The sequence below is a fragment of the Motacilla alba genome, chromosome 1, assembly GCF_015832195.1.
Source record: "Motacilla alba alba isolate MOTALB_02 chromosome 1, Motacilla_alba_V1.0_pri, whole genome shotgun sequence".
Lineage (NCBI taxonomy): Eukaryota > Metazoa > Chordata > Aves > Passeriformes > Motacillidae > Motacilla > Motacilla alba.
The window spans coordinates 35,684,749-35,708,206 of NC_052016.1; the positions used below are offsets into that span (position 1 = coordinate 35,684,749).

The 23,458-nt window shown below is 38.4% G+C and overlaps 1 protein-coding gene across 5 annotated transcripts in view; it reads right to left on the bottom strand.

Moving 5' to 3' along the window:
- Positions 1-23,458, bottom strand: part of WARS2 (tryptophanyl tRNA synthetase 2, mitochondrial) — a 44,560-nt gene that overhangs the window by 14,039 nt on the left and 7,063 nt on the right. For all 5 annotated transcript variants that reach the window (XR_005257945.1, XR_005257944.1, XR_005257942.1 and 2 more), the window contains exon 2: positions 10,027-10,284. Coding sequence is in view for 2 of the 5 variants with exons in the window: in XM_038145408.1 (XP_038001336.1) it covers positions 10,027-10,284 (258 nt within the window). In the remaining 3 variants the exon portion in view is untranslated. The remainder of the gene's footprint in view (positions 1-10,026; positions 10,285-23,458) is intronic.

Below are 23,458 nucleotides of genomic sequence, written 5' to 3' on the forward strand. Positions count from 1 at the left end.
CTAATTTCCCATCTTCAAACACACAGTCCTTTCCTAAATATGACTAAAGTGCTGAATATGCTGAAGAAAAAGCCTGATAAAATGGGGACAAAATACGCAGAAGTATACCAAAGGGTAGAGATTTCAGCTGGAATAAAATTCTGTACTGGAGGCTAATGAGTCAGCATTCATCATCCAAGTTGCAGTAACTGACTGTATATTGGTGTGTGAATCAGGAGGTTCTAGGCTTAAACCACAAATCATTTGTCAGACTAAATCATGGCTTAAGCTACCGTGTTTTACTTGGCAAGAGGGGCAGGTAATTGCTGCCTTTGGTTGGTCATGGTGCATCTGCTCAAATGTTACTCATTTAGCTATTTTAGTATTTCATTACATTGATTGCACATATCTGATCCAAAGAAACTGGTAGATGTATATGATGATGCATATGACACCAGCAGAATAATGGCTCAGTCTGCTCTTCCTTTCACTCAGTAATACCCATGGGTCACAATCAGGAGAAGCTGTTCGCCCAGACGAACTCCATCAGCTTCTTGCTGCAGGTTCATTTAAAACTGCAGGCAAATGTCTTCATTAAACAACCAAAACACAAGAATGTAAGAAATAACACTGTACTGGATCACAACAAAGGAAATGCAGCCTTGTGCTCTATTTCCAGGAGTAGCACTTAGGGCAAACACAGGAGCCTACTGCTTCCTACAGTATCTTCCCCTCATACTTCTCCAGCATCCACAATTGTTGCACTAGGTAATAACAGAAGGTTATCATCCCTGGTCCAGTCCTGGTAATGTATCCAGATTCCCCAGAAATGTGTCTAATCCATTTCTGAACCAGCTGATATTGCCCATTTCATAACCCCATGGAGCAGCAAGCTCCAGAGGCTTAAACCTGATGTGTAAAGAAATAATTTAGCCACTAATGTATCCATGTTTGCTTACTGGTGAATATCACCTGTTTCTTATATTGCCCAGTTTGGTGAACAATTCCACATCCAGCTTATTCAGTGTTTTTCTGATTTTGTAAGCTGTGATTGCATATGCGGCTCAGCCTTCTCCTCTTCAAACTGAAGCAACCCTGAGTTCTGAATTTTTCCTTCTTAAGGCAGCTACTCCATCCCCCGCTGCATGAATTCCTCTCCATTGTATCATATCTAATTCATTAGTTCATTCTGGAGATGTAGACTCTAAAACTTCACCCAGCATACAAAAAATGGGCACGCTATGGTTTTGCATGGTGACAAAACGTCATCTCTGTCTTATTCACAGTACCCTTTCTGGTGATGTGGTGATGATGACATATCATGAGTTTTTTTGAAAAATACTTGTGCTGAGCCAATGATTTCAGAAAACTGCCAATGATGACTCCAGGACTTTCTTTCCTGCATCATGTGAAGAAGGTTTAGAATACTTTTACCCAGATGTTTTAAAGTATTTAAAGCTCTTCTACCCCTTATTTGCCTGTTCACTCTGTTTTATGAGTTCTTTTGAAATTCCTTTCCTTCGCATAGCATTTGGCTACACATAAGGACTTAGTATTGCCAGTGAACTTCTGTTCACTACTTTCTTCAGGTCATGAAGGAAAATGTAGACTAGAACTGGTCTCAGCAAGAATCCCTGAGGAACATGACTGCTGACTGTGCCATTAAAAAAAAAAAGTGAGCATTATAGCCTATGTGGCTTTCAATAGTGATATGAAAGGAAACAGAGAAGAGAGATCTCATATTTGCATAAATCTACAAAACTATTTTCAGTTGATTCCTATTGTGTTAGGAAGTGTTTATTGTGCCATCAGAAGGAAAACCTTTGTCAGAGAAGCATCACTTTTCACACAATTTTCATTAAAAAGAGTATGACTGTTAGAGAGGCATTCTGCTTGCTTTTTTAATTTATTTTTTAAAGGAGGCTACCCAATAATCTGATTAGGATTTCAAGAAATAAAAGTATAAAGAGCTCCAATTGATTCAGGCTATTCTGTCTACACTTTAATCAATAAAGAACTCAATTTCTTTTGTATTTTAAAATCTGACAACAAATTACTCTCCAGAGCTACAATATACTTCAGGATCACCCAATTTTTCAAAAGAGAACAGATAATAATAAACTTAACTCTTTTCCAATGAAGATAATTTTTTCAATGTGCCCTCTCCTCTGAGTACATCAGTATAAAAGTAATACAAATGGTAGAAAACCAGAATTACATCTCCAATTAACAAAACTCACAACCAGTGACGGTTCCTGAACGGTATGTCAAACCAAACTCCAAGAATGTCACAATCACTGGTAATCCTGAATATCAGCTATCTAATCAATTAAATCCTTCAGGTCAACTTCAGCTACTTTTATGCCCTGAAAAAAATATAATAGCCTGTTTTCAGTATAAACATGATTTTCTTGGGAAATATTTCTTGCAGCCTTGCTGAAAATATTTCCAGGAATAACAGTTTTTAAGTGCTCTATTTACGGTTTCCCTTTATAAAATCAACTATTTCCCATTTAAAATTTTCTAAAAATTCTTACCATATCCATATAGCAATCCCCCCTTTTCAGACAGCCCCAATCCTACCCTTTGCTCTTCTCAGTAAATATAGCAAGTTTCTCTCTTTTTTCCTGCTCCGTGCTCTTGCTCATTTTAACAGCTTTATTTTCTAATCTCACACAAGTCTGTAAAAACCATCAACATTTCTCAAAGGGTTGAGACGGCCACCTCTATACTATTACCAGGGACACATTTCCTCCTTCAATCTCCATTGCATTAAGCATCCCCCACAACCTGGCTTACTAATCAGTAATCAAAGAGTTATTTCCAGAGCAAACTACTACTTATTCCTTCCTTGTGGCCTGCCGAGGCAAGGCTGCCTACCCAGATTCCTTTAATTTTTTTAAAGGAATACTTAACAGAGGCGACCATTTCCAAATGATAATGAGCAGTTATCTAAAAGGCACTATTTCTTCACCTAAGCACCCTGCTCCTCCCTTTTAAAAGACAAATAGCTTCTTAATTATTTACTTGTGCAGCCATTTGAAGTTATTAAACTCAGGTCACAATTCATACTTGGATCTCTGGAGCTTTCTATGCTGGAGTACAATCTCAGGGCTTCTTCCTGTAAATCTATTTTTTTGTTCTTGATCCTAGCTATTCCTTACCAAATTATTGTTGATATTCCCTTGCCACAGCCAATGATATATACATAGAAAAACAGTAGCTACTTTTAGTTGAAATAATTCTACATGACTTTTTATGATGAAACATACAGCTGAGGAAGACAGCAAGCCGTGAGATTCAAGAACAGTGGGATAGGCATGAATACTGGAAGCAGTTTTGAAAGCAGGCAAATCAGCAACACTGGGCCTCAGCTTTCTGAGGTTATAACATGAAGTTGTGTGTTGGCAGCTGAAGTGGCTTTCTGCAAAAAGAGATGCAGTGTTTTATTTTCAAGATGGACTTCCTCAAGTTGCAACCTATAGCCCTTCCCTGTAAGGCACTGCCAATTTGCTGCATATCTATCATGTGGAAACAGCTTTCCCTCAGCAGAGTAACCTCATTAAGGGCTAGATTTTAAAGGGGCAGTAAATTTAAAAGATTTAATTTTGATAGAGTACAAACAAAGTCTCAGGAGGTCATTTGGATAGCTGTGTCCCAAAAGAAATTGAAACAGAGAAGGGAAAGAGTCCTAGATTTAAAAAGAAATTAAACCTAATTTCTTAGGACTTTTGTCTCCTCTAGCACCAGTAAGTACCAGTAAGAGCTTCCTCAAAATTCAAGGGGCCTTTTAAAAAAGTAAATGATGCTCACATTTTTCTTGAATAAGAGGTAAGGTTTTATTAATGTGTAAGGTTGCAGGCAATACATTCAAGATACTTAGCAATGTGTCTCTACATTACACAGCTAAAGAAAAAAAAAGACCATAAACAAGACAACAAGATAGACTACTCTTGAATCAAATGCACACAGTGCAGGCACTCTTATGACACAAAATTTGCCACAGTATCCCAAATTCATGTTCAAAGAAATTATTGATTGGGTGAAATAAGTTTATGGTTACAAAGGCAATATCAGATTTAAAGAACAGGTTAAGCAACATATTGAATTGGGGGGGTGGTTGTCTAGTTATTGTCAGTAAATGTGTTAGTATCTACAGATTTCACCTTTACCTTGGAGCAATTTAGTCACATATCCTTATTTATATTTGGCTAAAACATACAGAAATAAGATCTGTCTCTCCTTTTTGATGAACCTGACCAAGAATATTCCTACTGGAATTAAGCTTTACTGGTTATAAACCCCAACAGGCCACAGCAATTTGGCCAAAGCACCTTTTCCTCTCCTTTATTTATTATGAAATTAACTTATTTTCAGAAACATTCTCCTAGTATAATCCACAATACTGTTTGAAAAATTAGCATAGTATGTCCAGAAGACTTGTGAAGAGAGGAAAATATAAGAGCTACATAATAGTATGAGATGAAAAAGGTAAATTAAGGCAGTAAAGAAAAAAAAAAAAAAAAAAGAGAAATCCCAGTGAACCATGACTTTCCTTCCCACTGAGCTCTAGTTATGTCTAGTCCAGTCCGTGAGAGAGAAAACAGAGGAATGAGAGAAGCAGAATAATTTTCTAAATTAAACAGTCACATACTTCCTCTTATGACAGGAAGTTTTCAATGGACCGTGCTAAATTAATGTACTTTAATGAATTTATAAGCTATGATGCAATGGAAGCTTTTCAGCCCCTCTGAAAATTGGACAAGGGGTAGTGTGAATCCATTCAAACTCTGCCACAAAACAAAGCAGATGGATACTTCTGGAAAATAACAGCAGTAAAACAGTGCACACATTTATATTGTTGTATTTTGGCTTTTGGAGTTAGGGCTAAGACAAATTTGCAAATTCCCACCTCCCAGAGTTACTGCCTCAATTTGCTTGCACACTGCAAGAATACTGCAGCTGATTATACTCAGAAAATAAATCACCCTATCCAGAAGGATGAAAACTGCAATTTTCCGCCCAGAAACTGAACATTATGTTGTCCAGAAACTCACAGGACTCCTCAGAGAAATGTTCATGCAGCACATCAAGCATTGCCTGCTGAATCAACTCTGATGGAATTTTAGTTTCTCTTGGGACATTTAGCATGTGTCTGCTACAATAGATAGGTGGACAGGAAGAACAGCCTGAGACCACATAAAAGCAAAATAAGTTTCTAATATTGTTTTGACTGTGAAGCAGATGAGATACAAGATGGTTATGGGTAAGAACTGAAATGTGTAGTGTACCCACCACGAATCAGAGAAAATGGGTTATATCATATAAGTTTACCATGTGTGCAGATTGCATACTGTCTTCCTTATTTACCCCCCCATAGTCCTTTTTGGTTTTAATAAAAGATCTAAGTTTTATGAAAGATGACTGTTACAGCTTTTATCAGTTAAGGTACAATTTAAGGAATATATTTTCTGTTTCTTCTAATACTCTCATGATATGTTGTGTAAGTCATTATTCCATAACTTCTTTTTTATGCCCTGTAGGCAAAGGCAGCCACTTAAAGCATATCTTGACATTATTTTCTCTAAGAGGGTTTCATACCTCTTGCAACTGTACTCCAAATAAAAATGCACTATTTTGAAATATGCATTTATTTTTATTTTTTACTCTTACTAAAATTGTCACTTTTCCTTAACTTCCTATTTGAGAAAATATAACTAAACAAGCTGTAATGAAAGAGCTTCTCTCACTGGGAGAACATTTTACTGTCCAACATACACCACAATTGTTTTTCTAGATATTCTAATTAAATGTGCTTGTTTATAACCCTTCACAGACAATGTGGTTCCAAACACCACCCTAATTATTCATCACCATCCTTCTTGCTTCTAAATATTTTCAAGTTATCATCACTTGTTCTTTGTAGCCACTACTTCCCCAGGCTGGAATTCAAGTTTTTATATGGTAATGGAAGTGTGGGAGATATTTGTTGAACTGCAACGTATTAAGACCAAATATACAGCCAGCCATTAACTTACTGTTTGTACATGTTTTAAAACAATATAATCTATAAATGGTAAATTCTGAAGCATACAAAACTAATTTTCATCCAAGTACAACTTTCCATTTATAGGTAATTTAGCTGTAAATCCAATACAAAAGAACATAGGCCATATGCTCTCTAAAGAATATAATAAAAAACTTGCCTATGCAAAATTTCTGTCACTTTAATTTAATTGTAGTTGAAAAGTGAGGACTGAAATCTCTTCTGGGATTCAAAGTGTACTTCACCTGTATCCTTATCATAACAGCACCTTTTGGATCTAGTATAAGCATGAGAGGTATCTGTTCTCACCACACACACTTTTCCCCAGCAGTCAGTCTGTGATTCATATTGTTCAGCCTTTTGACTCTGTTCAGCTTGTATTGAAAAGGATGATAAAGTGTGTGAAAACTCTGGAGGCAGGTATTTCAGATATCACTGGATTAGAGATTTGAAAAAGAGCCTAAGTAACTAAAATAAATGAGACCCTTACCAAAAGGCACAGGCCTTTTGAGAAACCTAGCAGCATTATATTTTTTCACGTATGGCCAACATATTCCAGAGAAGCAACACAAGCAGCAAACTACAGAAAGAGTAAGCCAAACAAACAAAGAACAATAAAACCCAAGCCCTTTTCAGCAATTCTAGACCACTCATACCCAGTGTAATCCAGAGAAAGTGAGAGGACACAACAGCATTTACATGAATGAATGCATGAGCAATTCCGTTAGTGGGGCTTACCACTACTAGCATACTTCTGTAGTGCAATAATTTCATTATGCCTTAATGCTACAGAATCAGGGTACAGAAAAAAATCATTAGTTGTGGTGGGTGTTAGTGATTAAAACCAAAAGTTCATAAACAATAATTTTGTTGCATGATGTATTTTAAAAAAATGAACAGAAATGCCATTCAGGAGTTATTAAAGAAACATTTCTGTGATCTACATATGTGGCAATTTTCTAGATAGAAGTCAAAATACAACAATAATTACAGCATGCTAAGCTACTGAGAATTCTCATTTAGCAGTTTGATCTGCCCTTGAAAAAAAACTTGCTCTGTCCATAATTAAATACCTAATCCAGTTCTCTATTTGTGGCTGGATTTTCACTGCTTTCCTGCTAACCTCTGGAAGTACACACCCTATTTCAGTATACAATCAGTTTTGGTCACTTTGCTTTACACCTCAGCCAAATGTTTGTACACAAAAGTGGGGTTTTTCAGACCACCCTTGGAGACTGCTATGGTGGCTGAAAAGGAGGCCAGCTCCTTTTTTTTTGAAATCTGAGAAATTTCCAATCAAAATCCAGCAATAAACTTTCTTGATTAGCAATAGCTGTAATCCATCTTACACCTTCATTTTTAGGAATAATCATCTCGATATTATGACATTCCATAACATACTATTTCATTATCATACTAAAACAATAATCACATTAGCAAGGTTCCTGTCTCCTTTCCTCACATCAAGAGCTACATGCAGATACTCCTTTTAATTGCTTCCAGAGAAACATCTGGTGCTGCCTATGTAAATGTAACAGATCACAGTGCATCTCTGGGTATACCTGACCACTTCATACAGCTTGTACAGACTTGGTTTGGGGAAGCTGACAAACCACTTCAGCCTGAACCAGTGCTGAAACAGTCTATATTCACAAACAACTGTAATAGTTCTTCTGATTGCAGTGTGACAATGAGCTTTCAAAAATATGCTAGAATCAGCCACTTCTGAAAGTTGTATGGATGTTTGTGTGGTAAGTATTGGTAAGAATAACATTCGAGACATCAGAGATGGCTCAAATGTTTAATCTAATGGTTTAGATTTAATAAAAACAATGACCATTAGATCTGGACAGATAAGGACAGAAAAATTAAGTAAAAAGGCAAATTAAAGTCTATTTAACTGAGGCCAATCTAACCACCATAAGGAAAATCAGAATCATATTTGGCGGAAACTTTCGCATGATAAAGCTGAACATGTTCAAGTTTAGCCATTTTAGGTTTTCATTGGTTTTTGACTGTATTGGTACTGTAGAAGCACTGCACAAAGAGCCATCATTTCCTGAGTCTGACACTTTCTCTTTGGGGGTTCAAAGAGTCAATCTCTAAATTATTCTATTTTGAAAGATACAACATACTTTCTGTGGCTGAGTGCAATACAAGATTCTCACTGATAATCTGCTGGCTTCAAGGGAAGCCCGAGTGTTAGCTTTAGTAAGACCTGGCACAGCACTAATTTAGCTTTTAGACTAGTAGAAACATAAGAAAAGCAACACTGGACCAGATCAAATATCCATCTCTGACAGCAACCAAGGAAAAAAAATAATGTAAGCACAGAAAAGCATGGATACTCTCCCATCTGTGGTTTCAGCACTTCCTGTAGAGGTGGCTGCTCAGATACGCAACAGTCCCAAAGCAATTTTTCAGATTAATTTATCGAGTCCCTTTCTGAATTCATATAAATTTCAGCATGCACTATATCCCGTGTCATGGGGTTTTGCAGCCCAATCGTGGATTTTGTGAAATGCAGCATTGTTATGCTTGTGTGGAATCTTTCAGGTGTTAACTTGTTTTGATATTTGTCAGTTCGCATTCTTCAGTGGATAAAACAATTTCTCTGTATCACTTGCAGTTTTATAAACCTTCACTTTATTCTTCTCTAACCACAACCCGCAAAGCATTTATCCTTCATGCTGAAGAGTCCTCTCTGTGTATCTAGTCACTGATCCTGTGTTGTAACTAATTTAATTGTTCAGTTGCTTGAAAACAAGGAAAAAACCTCTCTAGACTGGTTTTTACTGCATCATTGGCTTGTAACTCACCTTGAGATTATTCCAGCTAATGACTTCATCATTTTGAGGCTGACAAGTCAGAGTACAGGAAAATTAAAACCCAAGCTGGTAACATATTTAAAACTATAAACAGATTTGAAAAAAATGTGGTGAATTTATTTAAATGTGTTTCCCCTAGAATTCTGAGCTAATCTATTTAGACTGTTTTTTTAATACAAAGGAAAAGTGTAGCAGTAAGTGTATCTGTCTTCATCAATTCATTATTCACCAGGGATATAGAGCTATGATTGCCATTTGCAGTTTAACAACCCCAGGAAATTCTGCCTGTAAAGAATCATGTTGAAAGGGAGAATACAATACCATTTCAGCTTGCACTGATAAAATTCAGATCCTGTGTGCACCTTTGCAGTTCTGTTGCATGGTGGACACCCACTTATGGGTGTCTTCACAAGAGCAGATGACACACCTGTGTCTGTGGAAATTATAGAAGTTTGCCAGTTTAGAGTCAATAACAGAAAGTTCATTGAGCAAGAAACTAAGCTGTGTTCCAGGAAAATATAACATGCCAAGCGGGAAGGTAAGCCCAGTACCCCTTGGGGTAGTCAAGAGAAGCACATGGTTTACATATATGAATTACCAGATCAGATGGAAAAGCAACCGCATGAAAAGGAGGTTATAGCAAAGAAGGGAAAGTAAGTCCTAGAGAAGATGTAACCTCCCGATGATCATGGTGGAACTGATACAAAACTTAACATGTTAATCAACTGTTACTTTGTGATTACTGTGCAGCTGGCAGAATAAGTGGCAAGAGCTGATACAAAAGCATAGAAACATGTTTTCCTTATCTTTATGGTTGCACAGGCCACGTTTTTGCATTATGAGTTAACTTTTTGTGACTAAAGTGATGCAGAGACAAATTAGTGGTCTTCTAAGAGGTCTTTGAAGTATATTACTCATAACCTGTACAAACTCCTAGCTCTGCTTCAGAAATTTACCGTGTACTTATCCCTAAATGGGCTTCTCAGTCATGGTTGCTGCATTCAAAATTTCAAAACTGCAGCAAGGGATAAGTTTAAAATCCCACACTGCTAACATTTTCTAGGACTGCCAACACAAACACGATAAAGGAGTGCAGCAACGCTACACTCATTCATTAAGATGTGTGGAAAGCCACCTAATCACAAACAAATCCAACACAACAGGAGCACTCACCAGTGACTGCCGGAACAGGAGACACTTCTTGGGGTCAATCCCACAGGCAAGGATGGCAGCAGTGGTGTCCAGGATGTTCTGGCGCAGGACAGCTGGCTCCTTGGGCATGGTGAGAGAGTGCATGTCCATAATGCTATAGAGCACAGAGCTGCACTTTTCCTGCAGATTCACCCAGTTCTGAATGGCTCCAAGGTAGTTACCCAGATGAGGGGTCCCAGTTGGCTGGATACCAGAGAAAATCCGATCCACAACCATATTCTATGACAAAGCATTGGCAAGATTAACACGCACTTCTTTTTTTTTTTTTTTTTTTTTTTACATATTCGTTTATATTTTAAAGTAATTTAAAAAGCCTCATTTATGCCTGTCTCTTCTCTCCACCTGTTAGTCTATTAATACATAAATGACCTCAGAACCAATAATAGCAGTAAGTCAGTTAAATACTCTATCTTACAGCAGAGAGATTAACAACTACCATAATTTTAATCTGTCAGACTGCATATGCAAAAAAAATACAGCTGTAAACAAGATTGGTGAAAAGCTGGTCTCAGAAACCAAGTAGTAGATCCTTTCATTTCTTTTGCACCAAAGCTGCATGTTTCTCTTTAGTTTCTATATCCACCCTGATATAGAAACTTAGGGTCACAGAGCAGAGAAATTCAAACATTTTTGTTGTAAGCTCATGCAATGTCCCAGTAGATTGCCATCTTAAGTCCCATGAACATTGAAGTCTTATTTTTCTAGCTGCAAAGAACATTTTGAGCAGTTCCTGAAAGAAACCTAGTTCTTGACCCAAAGGTCAAAGAATAATGAAAGAGATCATCAAAGTTCTGAAACTCCCTATTTTGGCAGCAATAGAATTTCTAAAACAGCTCTACAAAGAAATACAGCTATAGCTCAAGATCGCACCTGGAATACTGTCTGTGCATCAGGACCAACATCGGAAAAGAGTTCACAGAGAAACAGCAAAAACAAAAAAAGACAAAGAAGCTGAGGTTGTGAGTAAAGATTAAAAAGATTGAAACATGTATAGCTTGGCTAAGTGACAGTTACCATCTTAGTTTGTTTTCCTGCATCCCAGCCCTCCATCTGACCATTTTCTCAGAGCTCTGAGCTGTCAGCATATGATCAATTACCTCCCTGACCTTCCCAAAGAATTCCACCATATTCAGAAGTAGCTCAGCAATGTTTTATGTGAAAATGCTTGTTACATGCCAAGTTGCAAGAGCATGCAAGACCGCTCAACTTATAAATGAGGGTCCCCCCCACCACAACAAATACAAATCCTCAGACTCAGTTGTGTGGCAGGATCATCAACTTCATTGTGCCTGTGGCTGCACAATTTTTTTTTTCCTGCTAGATTTTATGAGCAACATCTATAACTTAGCAGGAAGAATTTATTTACTGATGTAGTCTGTTTTCTTTTCTGTCTCTTACAAATGTGTGGGAGAAAAAAAGTCATACAACTATTAAACCACGCAAAATGGCACTAAAAGTCAAGGCCAAGTACCATTACTTTTAACTATTAAAAAAAGGACTTCAAATTTACTTAATTTTGACTCAGACTTTAGAAAAATTAATGAGAACGTATTTCCAAGTGGAATATGACTTTTTTACTTTTAAGCATGATCTATAGCTCAGAAAAGCCTAGACTATTTCTTTCTAAATTTGCTGAAAAATTCTGTTTTCTTCTGAAGTAAGCTTGTTTTTTAGATCAAAACTATTTGCTTACCCAACGTTTAAGTGTTTGTGCTGACATACCAAGAGCAGCTTTGGGCTAGCTGCTATGCTAATTTCTCCTGCTCACATAAATGCCTACACATTTAAGTCTTGATAGCAACCCCTTCACCCCATCCCAGATATCTTCTAGACTTCTAGTATATTCTTGAGTCAGTTTCTAAGTGTTCTTGGACAACCTCCAGCACAGGAGCTTCAAGGTAGTCACTTGAAGCAATGAAAAGCACATCACTTTCCCCAAAAGTAATTGCAGCTTCCAGTCCTTGTGTTCCAGTCCTCGACCACCCATATGTCTCTTTTCTTCATTACACAAAAATGGAGTTACGATACTCAATATCTCACTTGGCATTTGATTCCTTGTTTTCCTAGGAATCTACATCACAGCACTTCTCACTCCTCACAGAATCCACTCACCTCCCACTAAGCTACTACCTGGCCCAGGACTGCAGCCAGCTTCCTGTTAACACTGAGAAGGGCCAGGTGCTCTCTTACAGAAGGAGGCATTCAACATTTCAGTGTGTATAAATGAGATGAAGCCTTATACAAACTTGTGATTCACCAGACTTCAGAGCTGTACTTCTATTACTACAGGCCCAGAGCAGCTGCTAGGCAATGCAACAGGTACTTCACAGGCATAACATTTGTTTTTTGCTTCCTATATTTCTTAACTAAGACAATAAGAAGTCAGGGAGGAAATAGTTGACCAGTAACATGGTGTTCTACCCCTACTGGGATCCCAGAACAGCTGGTTGTTTGTCAGAGCACATAACCTTTTTCATGTCCATATCTCTGCTCACTAAGTTCAAATCCTGATGCTCCTTCCCACAATTATTTCTCCCCACAGTACTGTTTGCTTTCTGGTGCCTATTTATATGCTTGTTCAACAACGCTCTTCTTCACAGACCATAATTCTTACAGCCCTACTCTCTATTTTCTTATCAGACAATTTCATCCCTCCTGTATTCTTTTCTTCCTCTACTTGTGCTTTACACCCCTTGCTTCCCCAAAGAGCTCTTACATACAGCTCTTGATATACAGCTCTTACTGTAAGAAGGCACAGAGAATGCCATGTTAAGATTATTACTATTATTACTAATTAAGCTATTACTGCTTTGCCTCCAGTCACTTCATATAAAATATCTTTTCTACCTGCAAGGTTATAAAAGCTAAGAAATGTTATCATGTGCCAGAAATCCACTATGGACCCACATCAAGTAAAGCATCTTAGGATGACCAAGTTAAAGCATAGTGCAGAAACTTGCACATCTTCCAACTTCAGTCTAGAAAAAGACAGCATTACCTGACATGTTTCCTGATGTTACTGCTTCTTTTCCCTGGGACTTGAAGCTGGTGCTACTTCAGTGCAGGAGCAGCTCTACTCCCTGGGCTAACTGTGTGTTATACCAGGGCACAGGAATTTCTGTGCAGTCAGCACAGATAAGCTCATGTGCCAACACCTTGACCCAAGAAGAGCCAACACCCTGAGCCTGCGGAGAACAGTTGTTCTGTCTAGAAATTTTGTTGGTTCCCAAGTCAGGCAGACTCAGTTCTCTTGCAGCTGCAGTCCTTGCTTCGAATGTTTCCCATAACAGGTTCATTATCTGCCTTTTCAACTTCTCGGATCACTGTCCAGTCTGTAGATAATGTTATTATGAACATATTGGATGTATTGGCAAAATTGTGTCCCTTAATAGGAGTATAACACACTCAATACATAAAAATGCAATAGTGACATTTAAACAGGCAGTCTGAGAATGTCTTTCACCAAAGAAAATACAAGACATCAGTGTCTCAGCATAAACTGTATGTTCAAATACTGTACTAACTCCAAATATTCAAAGGCTAACAATGAGCTAATGAAAGGTAGGTTTGTTGTAATACTACATTAAGTAAGCATCTAGTGACACACTACATGTTGAAAAGAAAACACACAATGTACAATGTCAAATGGACACAGTTTCATATAAAGAAAGAATAAAGTTCTCTATCCATTAAAGAGAATAAATGTGAAGGCAAGCATGACATCTTTAATGGTGCTATGTATGTTCAAATGGTAAACAAATAGAAAAGGTTTGTTCAGTATAAGGGCAATAAATAGCAAGTGAAACATTAGAAGCAAACAGTAGCAGTATTATATTCAGCCTAAGCTCAGCAATTACTTAACCTGAAGTAGAGAATTCACAGAAATAAGTAAATCCAATAATGAAAACTGAGCTAGGCTGAACCTGAGTAAAGCATTAGCAAATCCATTACAAAGAACAAACCCATGCTGGCTCCCAGCTGAGGAACCAGTTGACTAGAAGTCTTTCATCTTTAACTCCTTTGATTCCATTTAACAACATAAAGCACGAGAAGTTACAGGGTGGCATGAAATATTCCATTGTGTTAGCAGAAGTCTATATTAAAAAAAGCCCACACAAAACACCCTCAAATGAATCTTGGATTTCTTGCACTAAAAATATACAAAGAACATTGCTCCTTTGGAGAGAGTTTATGTTCCCTGTTTGTTCACTCCGTGAGAAGCAGCGGGCAGCATAGCAGCGTGGCAGGGGACTTCTGCCTGGTACCATGAAATCATGGGGCTGGAATGCACTTCAATGGAGCTGTTAGGTCAGGGGATGGGAGCTGTGGGCTCCAAAGTACTGGAGCTGGAAAAGGATAAAAACAAAAGGAGTGAAGACTTCCCAATGGAGCAGAGTGAAAGCCACAAGACATGCAGCTCCAGCCCACAGGCACTCACTCATTCAGACATCTGTAGTAAGCACAGTGTGAGCCTGCTGTTCGTATGTTTAACTCTGTGTGGTGTGTGCACCTACACCAGTAGTGCTGCACGCTAATCCCCATGCCTGCTAAGAATGCTGCATCTGACAGATGACTTAGCACCTACTATTTGTTTTCGCTCTAAAAGACCTCTGCAGGGCAATGCTAAACACCACAGTGCATTTCTCAGCTGCATTACCGAATGAAGCTTGGCCCCAAACCCATTAAGATTCAGGTGTTCTCTCACCTAACCTCCTTTTTGTCATGAGATCAACAACTGCCACTCCTTATACTGAAAAAATATCAACATCCAAATGCTCTCAAGTAATCAGGAATAAGCATTACATCCTTATCTCAGAATAGGATGGCTAAAGTGTGGTCCTGCCATCCTGTAGCATGGCCATATCCATCTTCAATGCAAAATAGGAAAGATTACAGCTCCCAAAAATCCAATTCTGCTCCCTTGGACCAAAGCAGAGCTTTTCTCTGTATGGAAGGCAAGCTACAACTGTCAAGGACTCAATTCAGCAGTCAAAACCACAATCATTCCCTCTCATGAGATAGATACGCCAGAACTGAAAGACACACCAAAGCTGATAAAGGAAAAGATCCATGCAGATCCAAGCATCCCATGTTACAGACAATTCTTGGTATCCTGGCTATATATTTCATGTTTAGCTTTATGAATTCTGTCACTGCTGAACACAAGAATTTATTTACCTATTGGATACACATATTTGCCTGGTACAGTCAAGAAAAAACTGCATCTCAAATATGTAGTAAAATCAGTCATAAAACAGTTCCCCCTTCACAAAGAGTTACAGAAATAAAATCAAGTGAAAGCATTCACAAAACTTAGGTTTTCAGAATCTCTCTGCTTTACAACTCCATGTAAATATTGCCATCACACACTTGAAATGACAGCAGACAAGCTACAATTATAAGGCAACCTTATGCCTATGCTTTAGTCTCTTTTGGGTTTTAAAACCAGAGAAATGTAGCGCCCATTCAAGGAGGTAGGAGAAAGCTGCCAGTAAACAAACAATTCTCAGGATTGTTTTCTCCTTTTATTTTGGCATAGGCATGTTATAAAATTACATAAAAGCATACATAAAAATGTGGCTGGTTGGAGTCCAGTTAAGACCTATTGTTTAACACAACAAACCATTAAATGATCACATTAATCCTGTCCTAGAAGTATAGATGCGGTGCCTGTCAGCTTCTCAATCTACCCAGTCATGGGGGAAACAGACACATCTTCAAAATCAAATTCAAAGGAGGCTTTTTCTAATTATATCCTTGGAGTGAATGAAGGTAAGGACAAAGCTTTTGACTAACTAGTTTCTTTGGACTTTGTTAATGACTTTATCCCAGCAGCCTAATGGATGAAAGATAGGCTTATGCCTCCATCTATAACATATCTTATAAATATTTTAATTTATAAATAATAAAAAGACTGACTCACAAACTCACCCTGGGCTGAAACAAAAGCAAGAGATTTTTGACCCAAACCCCACAATGTCACAGAAAATTATGACAGTATTACAAGAGCAGCTGCAACAGAAATCACCCCTCAAGCCACAGCGATGGTTACCATTCGCATGCTACAGCATTTAGCAGCTCTGCTTTATTTGAACAGCCATTTACCAGGGGCAGAACAGGTGAAGAGCCAAGTGAGATCCACAGCATCAGAGCTAATTCTAAACACAGGTGGTGGCACGACAGAGAGAGCAGGAAGTCGACAGGAGAATCACTGCTGACATGTAGGACAGGGAAGATTGATGGCTTCCCTCTCTAGTTTTCCCCACTGTGTAGGCATGCAGGGGGTGGGGGAAAGGGACGGAGAAGCTGCTGTGCTGGCGACATAACACACCACAAGGCTCCACAGCACCAGTGCTGATTAATGACACTGGAATGACTCAGGAAACAGCAAAGGATCATTCACAGACTTTGCTCTTCTTGTTATAATTTTATTCGTGGGGATTCATTTTGGCCCAGCTGTCCCAAGCTGAAGCAAGTTCAAATTTGCCAGACAAAAAGAAAATGTGGAAGTCAAAGGGAAGAAAGAGCAGGATAAGCAAACACAGACATGCATAAAACACAAAAACTGGAAAATTTGAAATTTCTTACATGAAGATCCTCTCAACAGGGATCAAAAAGGGAAGAAAAATAAAACCAAAACAACACAACCAAAACCTTGCTCCAGCCTCAGAGACAAAAGAAATTCTTTGGCTGACAAAAGTCACCAACTACTGCATCTTTTGCATCTGTCTACAATTTTTTTATTTCCCTTATTAATACTTTGCAACTTCAAAGCTCTGGCTGCTAAAATAATATGCTCATCTGTTAACACTGGCTTAGCAAAACCTGTCTTGAGACAGTTATTAAGCAGCAAAATGAAGGGAAGCCAGACGAGTCACATTTTACAAGCTAAAGCATAAATTTTAAAGCCTAATTGGGACAATTTAAGTATTAATGTTGTTACAGAAAGAAAAAAAAAAAAGGAAGGAAAAGGGAAACTTAGGAGCAGTGTACGTACTGCATACTTTGTTTCCTTTATTGTTTTTAATGCAATTACTTCTCTGCAAACTTGCTGTAGAAACTTTTAAACATGTTTATTTTGATCTGATAATTCAGTATGTCAAATTCATCTGGTACAAATGCTATTTCAACATGCTTAATTCTTAAAATGAGAGACTAAAGATCTAACATTAAATTAGAAAGAAACATATTTATACCAGAGCAAGTTTTCAGATAAATAGCTTCTGAGTAAAGATTAACCCATTGCCCAGAAACTGAACTAAATTAAGATTTAAACAGAACTGCCTAGTATTCCTTTCTTGAATGTCAAATGCACTCAAACTTCGGTAGGACTTTAATATTTATATTTCAAATGAAAAACACATTTGAAGGAGGAACATTTACAGCACATACTAACCCCACCCTATAAATTTAACTCTGCCCTCTAGGGCTAGCAAAAGAACTCAATGCAGCTGCGGCTGGGTTAGGCTGCCCTCTCACGCTGCCTTGCTATAGATGACTCAGCAAATGGCTCCTTTCATGTGGCTCGCTGCATCCCGCAAGTGGATTCTCTCATTTGCTTTATGAGCCCCACGTGCCACTCGGGGTGCTAATGACAGCTGCACTGACAGACCCGAGCATTATCTACAGCCAGGCTGCCACACACCACAAGGTTCCCCCGGACCTGCGGCAGCCATGGACCCTCCCCTGCCGTGTGGAGTGGAACAGGGGATACAACCTTTGGCTCCAGTTCTCTGCTGAGGCCGGGGACAAGAACCTGTGCTAACGTTTGCGCAGAGCTGGTGAAGGAACCAAGCACTGGGTCTGCATGCAGCCAACAGTGGCCACCAATCTTACCCTAAACCACAATGCCTTCCTTAGCAAGGAAATGGCCTGGTGGGTTTTATTTTTCCTGCTGCGCTCCTTACAGTTCTCCGCATCAACCTGAAGGACAGCATGTTAGAGCTCCCGTTCAAAGCTGAGCCATAACCCAGCCACAGAGCGGCTCCCATGCACACTGAAACATGCACCACTTCTGCACCTCCTGGGTTTCAAAGGTGTGCACAGAACTGCAATTAATGGCCTCAGATGCTGCCTGATGCAACCTTAACCCTGATTAACAATTCTCAAACCATTTACTTGCCTTTTTAAAGCTGGGGCAATGAAGTTTCTCCAGTCAAACTATCTAACCATAAAAATTAACTGCAGGTCTTATGAGTCCATTTCACCAAGGGTAGGTGAAAGGCTAAAGGAATTTATAACGATATTTTTTAACAATTACAACGTAAGGAAGGTAATTAGTGTCTCACTGACAGGAAGCTGCAGCAGGAGCTAAGCCTGAACTATCAGCAGGAACATTCTGGCCAGACAGGCAAGGAAGGTAAGGTCAGATTGGCACATGCTGCTTCCAAAACCACCAGATGATGCACTCAATGCTCAAAAGCTGAGAATTTGACAGTTCTAGTACTGCAGGCATTGCTTGGAAGAGATGGCACCAGGGAAAAGGAGAGGGAGAAGCAGGACAACCTTTGTTACACTGTGAAGAACACCCCTACGATACAAATCTATATAAAAAGTGGGTGACTGTTCACTGAACAATGTGGTTGAACCAGCAACAACTAAAGTTTTCAGGCACAGGTGCTTCCTGGAAACAGCTGCCCAAAGCACCCATCAGGTCTGGCTACTTTCTGATCCATATGCAGCCCCACAAAACACACTGGCATGGAAGCTCCGGGCCAGGGAGCTCACAGAGAACCTCATGTTCCACTCTACAACCCATGGAGTTACTCTGTATCAGTCAGCTCAACTTCAGTTCCTGGAAAGATACAGGAACAAATAATGAACTGCGAAGAAATTACAGAAATAACAGAAGACAGCAGTATTTCTCAAGAACTGGTGCCTCCCAAAACCACTGATAGCCTCCCATAGCACAAGAGATGCTACAATGGAAATGAAATACTAAAGGTTATATCCTACTTTTCATTAAATTACAATACTATCAGTTTCCAACAAGATAGAGAAATAGCACCTCGAATACAATATTATACACTGAGAGTGAAACTGGAGAGAAAAAAAAAAATCCAAAACCAGCACTTATTGATGGCTTACAGTAGTTGGGGAAAGATATATCAAATACAGTTTTCAGGGGTTTGTGCTGGGTCCAGTATTATTTGATATTTTATTATCTCAAAATACAAGATCTAGATGACGAAATTGAGTATTCATTAAATCTGCAGACAAAACAAAGTTAGAAGGATGATAAGGGCTCAAAATAATCTTGACAAAGCAAAGAAATGGTTTGAAAAAACAGAATGCTATTTACCAGATAAAAGTACACAGATTTATACAAAAAAGTCTACTCAACCACACAAACACAGGAAGAAGAACAGCTGTCCAGGCAACAATTACAGAACAGGGTCTGAGATTTGTAATATTTTAAAAGGTGAGCATGAATCAACATCACGCAGCTGCAAAACTACCACATTTATAAACTACACCAAAAACTGCACAGGAATATATGAATAGGATGAAAATCCAGGAGACAGAAAAAAATTTGCTCATTTTACTCAGGATGAGGATGGCCTCAAGCTACAGAAGTTGGATAGTTTTAGGTCCTGTATTTCAAAAGAGTGGTAGAAAGAGGCTACAGAAGTTCAACCAAGTCCAATGAATGACCTCAATAAAAAAGACTACATAGGAAAGTCCAAAGTGTTTTTAGTCCAGTGGAAGGAAGACTGTGAAAGTAAAATGTGCTAAACAATGAGCTTAAGATGAAGTAAGAAAGATTCAGACCAAATGTAAAGTTTCCAAGAGTAAGAAAAACAAAGCATTTCAGATGAGTGCTTAGAGAGTTTTTATTATTAATAAATAAATAAATAAATAAAGATGTTGTATGTTGATAGAGATGTATAGGATCCTAATTTTTATTTTGGGCCAGGGGAAACACCAGATCACCCCAAACAGGGTCTGTTCTAGTCCTCTGAGCCCATAACGTTACATAGGCATGATTAAAGTCACAGTGAGATGACCAAAGAGGATGGAAAAGGAATCAGAATTCTATTTAGATAGATTAGATCTCATGGCATTTCAAGATCCAAGTCCTTCTAACTGCATTCAATAAAAATGCAAGAATTGAGGCCTTTTCGCTGATAGCAGCTGAACACTGACAGGCTCTGAAAAACCATTCCAGGCTGTTGAAAGATGGGAAACACAAGTTAATATTTAACACCTATAAACTGGTACACGCCCACATTTAGAAATATACATTGTTCAACAAAATAAATGTAATAGCAACAAGTGAACAATTAGCATTTATTTTGCTACAAGATACACGTGGAACTGTCAAAATGCAGTGAAAAGTGTAATATATTTATAAATTATAGACTATTTAATATATGAAAGGTTGCTGTGATTTTAATATATTACACTCTTCTAAGTACCAAAACCTTAACAATCTTGAAGCAAAACAAAACAGAAGGCTAAAGAATGCCCCCACAACTAAATACTTCCCTCACAGAGAAATCAGAGAAGTTTTATGGTTTTGATCACAGTAGTATCCAAATCTCTTAAAACCATCTGATTGCTCTTGCTCTTTCTCTGACCTCTAGCTGAAAGAGATTTTATTGTATTTTTTTATATATTTTCTTCAAGTGAGGAGTCAGCTTGCTACTAAGATTGCCCTATGGGATATAAACAAAGAATATCAGCTTACATCTAGAAGGATATTTTTTTAAAAATACTTTTTGTTTGGAATTACTACATTTCTTCAGAATATTGTCCTAGAAACTCAAAGAGCAGTTCATTTCCTCTCCATTATTTTATTTGGCAATTTCCTGTAGCACGGAAAAGTTGGCTTTGTTTCACATGGGGCCAAAATTAACACAGCTGTTCAAAAACTTTCACCTTGTGGTCACAGCATGAAATTCATCTCAGGTGAATAGAAAAGTTTTAAAACCACCTGATGGATGTTGAGAGGCCTTAGAATGTGGAAATCCCAGTAAATTCCCTAATGATGCACACATGCACAAAGAAAATGCTACAGCTGATCCTCCTTGTCTATGCTGGAGAGAATTCTATGAATTTAAGTTTTGCATAAAGGACTTCTAGAGAATTTAAAAATCCTTTTCTGGAGCTAGACAATACTCACAGACTACATTTATACTGTTGTTATCAGCACAGGTTGGTCCTGAAATCACCAGGCTGGGCTGGTGTTTGCTTCTTTCCACAGAAAGGACAAACAACAGGTGAGCAATGGATGAGGGGTACAAACACAAGTGTTCATTTGTGCTCAGGTCAAGAGAATGTAGCCAAGTGAGATGAGAATGATGACAGCAAGCTGTGACTTGCTTATTAGACAGCTTGAGCCCAGAAACATCAAATGAAAAGTTCCCTACTTTGTTTGTGACACTCACTGTTTTGCTTGTCCTAAAGAGGAGATGAGATGTTCCTTGCTAACTTACCTGAATTATTCAAACTGGCCCACAGAAAGCCAGGCAAATCACCAACTCCCAGTTTGGATGTACCCCATGGAATTTATCAGTGTAAAAAAAGCCAATTGTTTTTACTGTTAGTAATCCAGAGATGTACAATACCCCATTTTCTTTGGGTACTGGTAAGTATTCTGAATACTGGAGACTTACAATGTTTCATGGTCAACTGTGCAAACGTCCCTCTGGAGGGAGTGACAGCACCTCTGGCTGTTGTGACCTGGCTTAATGTTTGACAAGCAAGAGTCAGAGTGCTGACATTGCTTAACTCTGCAAAGATCTAAAACGTAGATATCGTAAAAAAAGTACCCAACAAAACACTCCAGTGGAAGTGCATGAAGAGCAGAATGCAAACTCGACTGCAGAAATTACATGGGCTAATTTGTTGCCAGCAGAGATGCAAAATGAGATTCGGTCAGGAATTCAGAGGGCTGGACCCCTCGTTCCCTTTACATAAGCAACAAAGAGGCTTTGAAATGTTCGAAACTGTTTTGTTCTTCCATGCAAACGGAAAGCACCCTATGGATGCCTATTAAGTAAAGTCTTTCCACATCTTGGCAAGTATGTGATTTCAAGAAAAATATTTGCAAATGGATAACCCAATTCAAGAAGAAGTCAAAGACCACCTTTGAAAGAGACTTTGATGTGGCTATAAAAAGATTATATTTAGGAAGGATAGCATAACGTGGTTCTGTTGTTAAAAGTTTGTACCTCCCCATATTTCTTTGCTGTTTTTCATGTAAAAAGCAATGCTGGTGAGCAGAGAAGTGAATGTCCATGAGACATAGGATTAAGGCAGAAGCTCTGAAAAGAACTGCTCCCAACTGTTGGATAAGGACAAAACATGCCATTTAGCAATCTCACTGCCAAAGGACAGGGATATTGGAGCATCCACAAGTGTGAAAGAAAATGACAGCAATAGTTGCTATGTGATTCTTAGGTGAGATCATCTGGAAGCCTGGAATCTTTTACTAACATGGAAACACTACTATATCTTTCCCAAGGTACAGCCCTCACACACAGATTTCAAAGTCAGAACTATGCACCTGGCAAAAGGAAAAGATGATAGTGAGACTAGGAAGTTGTGAAGACTTTTGCAGTTCACTTTCTTTTTTAATGCTGTCTAACAACCTTCAAATGAGATTAACAGGTCAGCCAGACTCTGAGGACAACACTGTGCAGCCCAATATACAATAATTAATTGTCACAGAGTGTATGTGATCAGAAACAACAATGATGGGATTCAGAACAATACATGTTCCATCTGTCAGGATGGAGAATGTATGCAACTTAATCTCCTTTCAGCTTCTGAATACTTCTGGGAATTGGAAGAATCTTACAGAAACTCTGAACTTCAAAGATGGAAATATAGCACTATCCAACCCCAGGATCTTTTTGCACAGAAATGTAAATATTGACACCCACCTATGTAAGTGAATTATATGGGTTTACCACACTTTGAAAAACCAATAAGAAGCATTTAATTCACCTTCTAATCTGTACTGTAAAGCTCCAAACCACTTATCCATAAACAATAAAATCCATAAACCAAAATAAATTCCTAGTCTGAACAGTTATGAAAGTGTAATCTAAATACAAATGAAGCATTGAAGGGCTTATAACATGAACTACGTGCAACACCATGAAAACTGAGGAAACCCCTATTTTTAAACTTCACACAACCCTTATTCTTCATTCAGTTATTGTGCAGACATCACTGAAGCACCTAGGTCAACTTCACCTCTCTATTGCTTTGGCCAGCTCCAAGGAGCAGATGCATGCCCCAGCATAATTCAAAGAACTTGAAGCCAAATGTAAAAGCAGACATTACATTTCTGGTAGCAATCATCACATTTCAGCACAAGAATGAGGGAAATTAAAAAGTAAGTATATATACTTCATAGTCTATTTTTGTGTGTATACATATG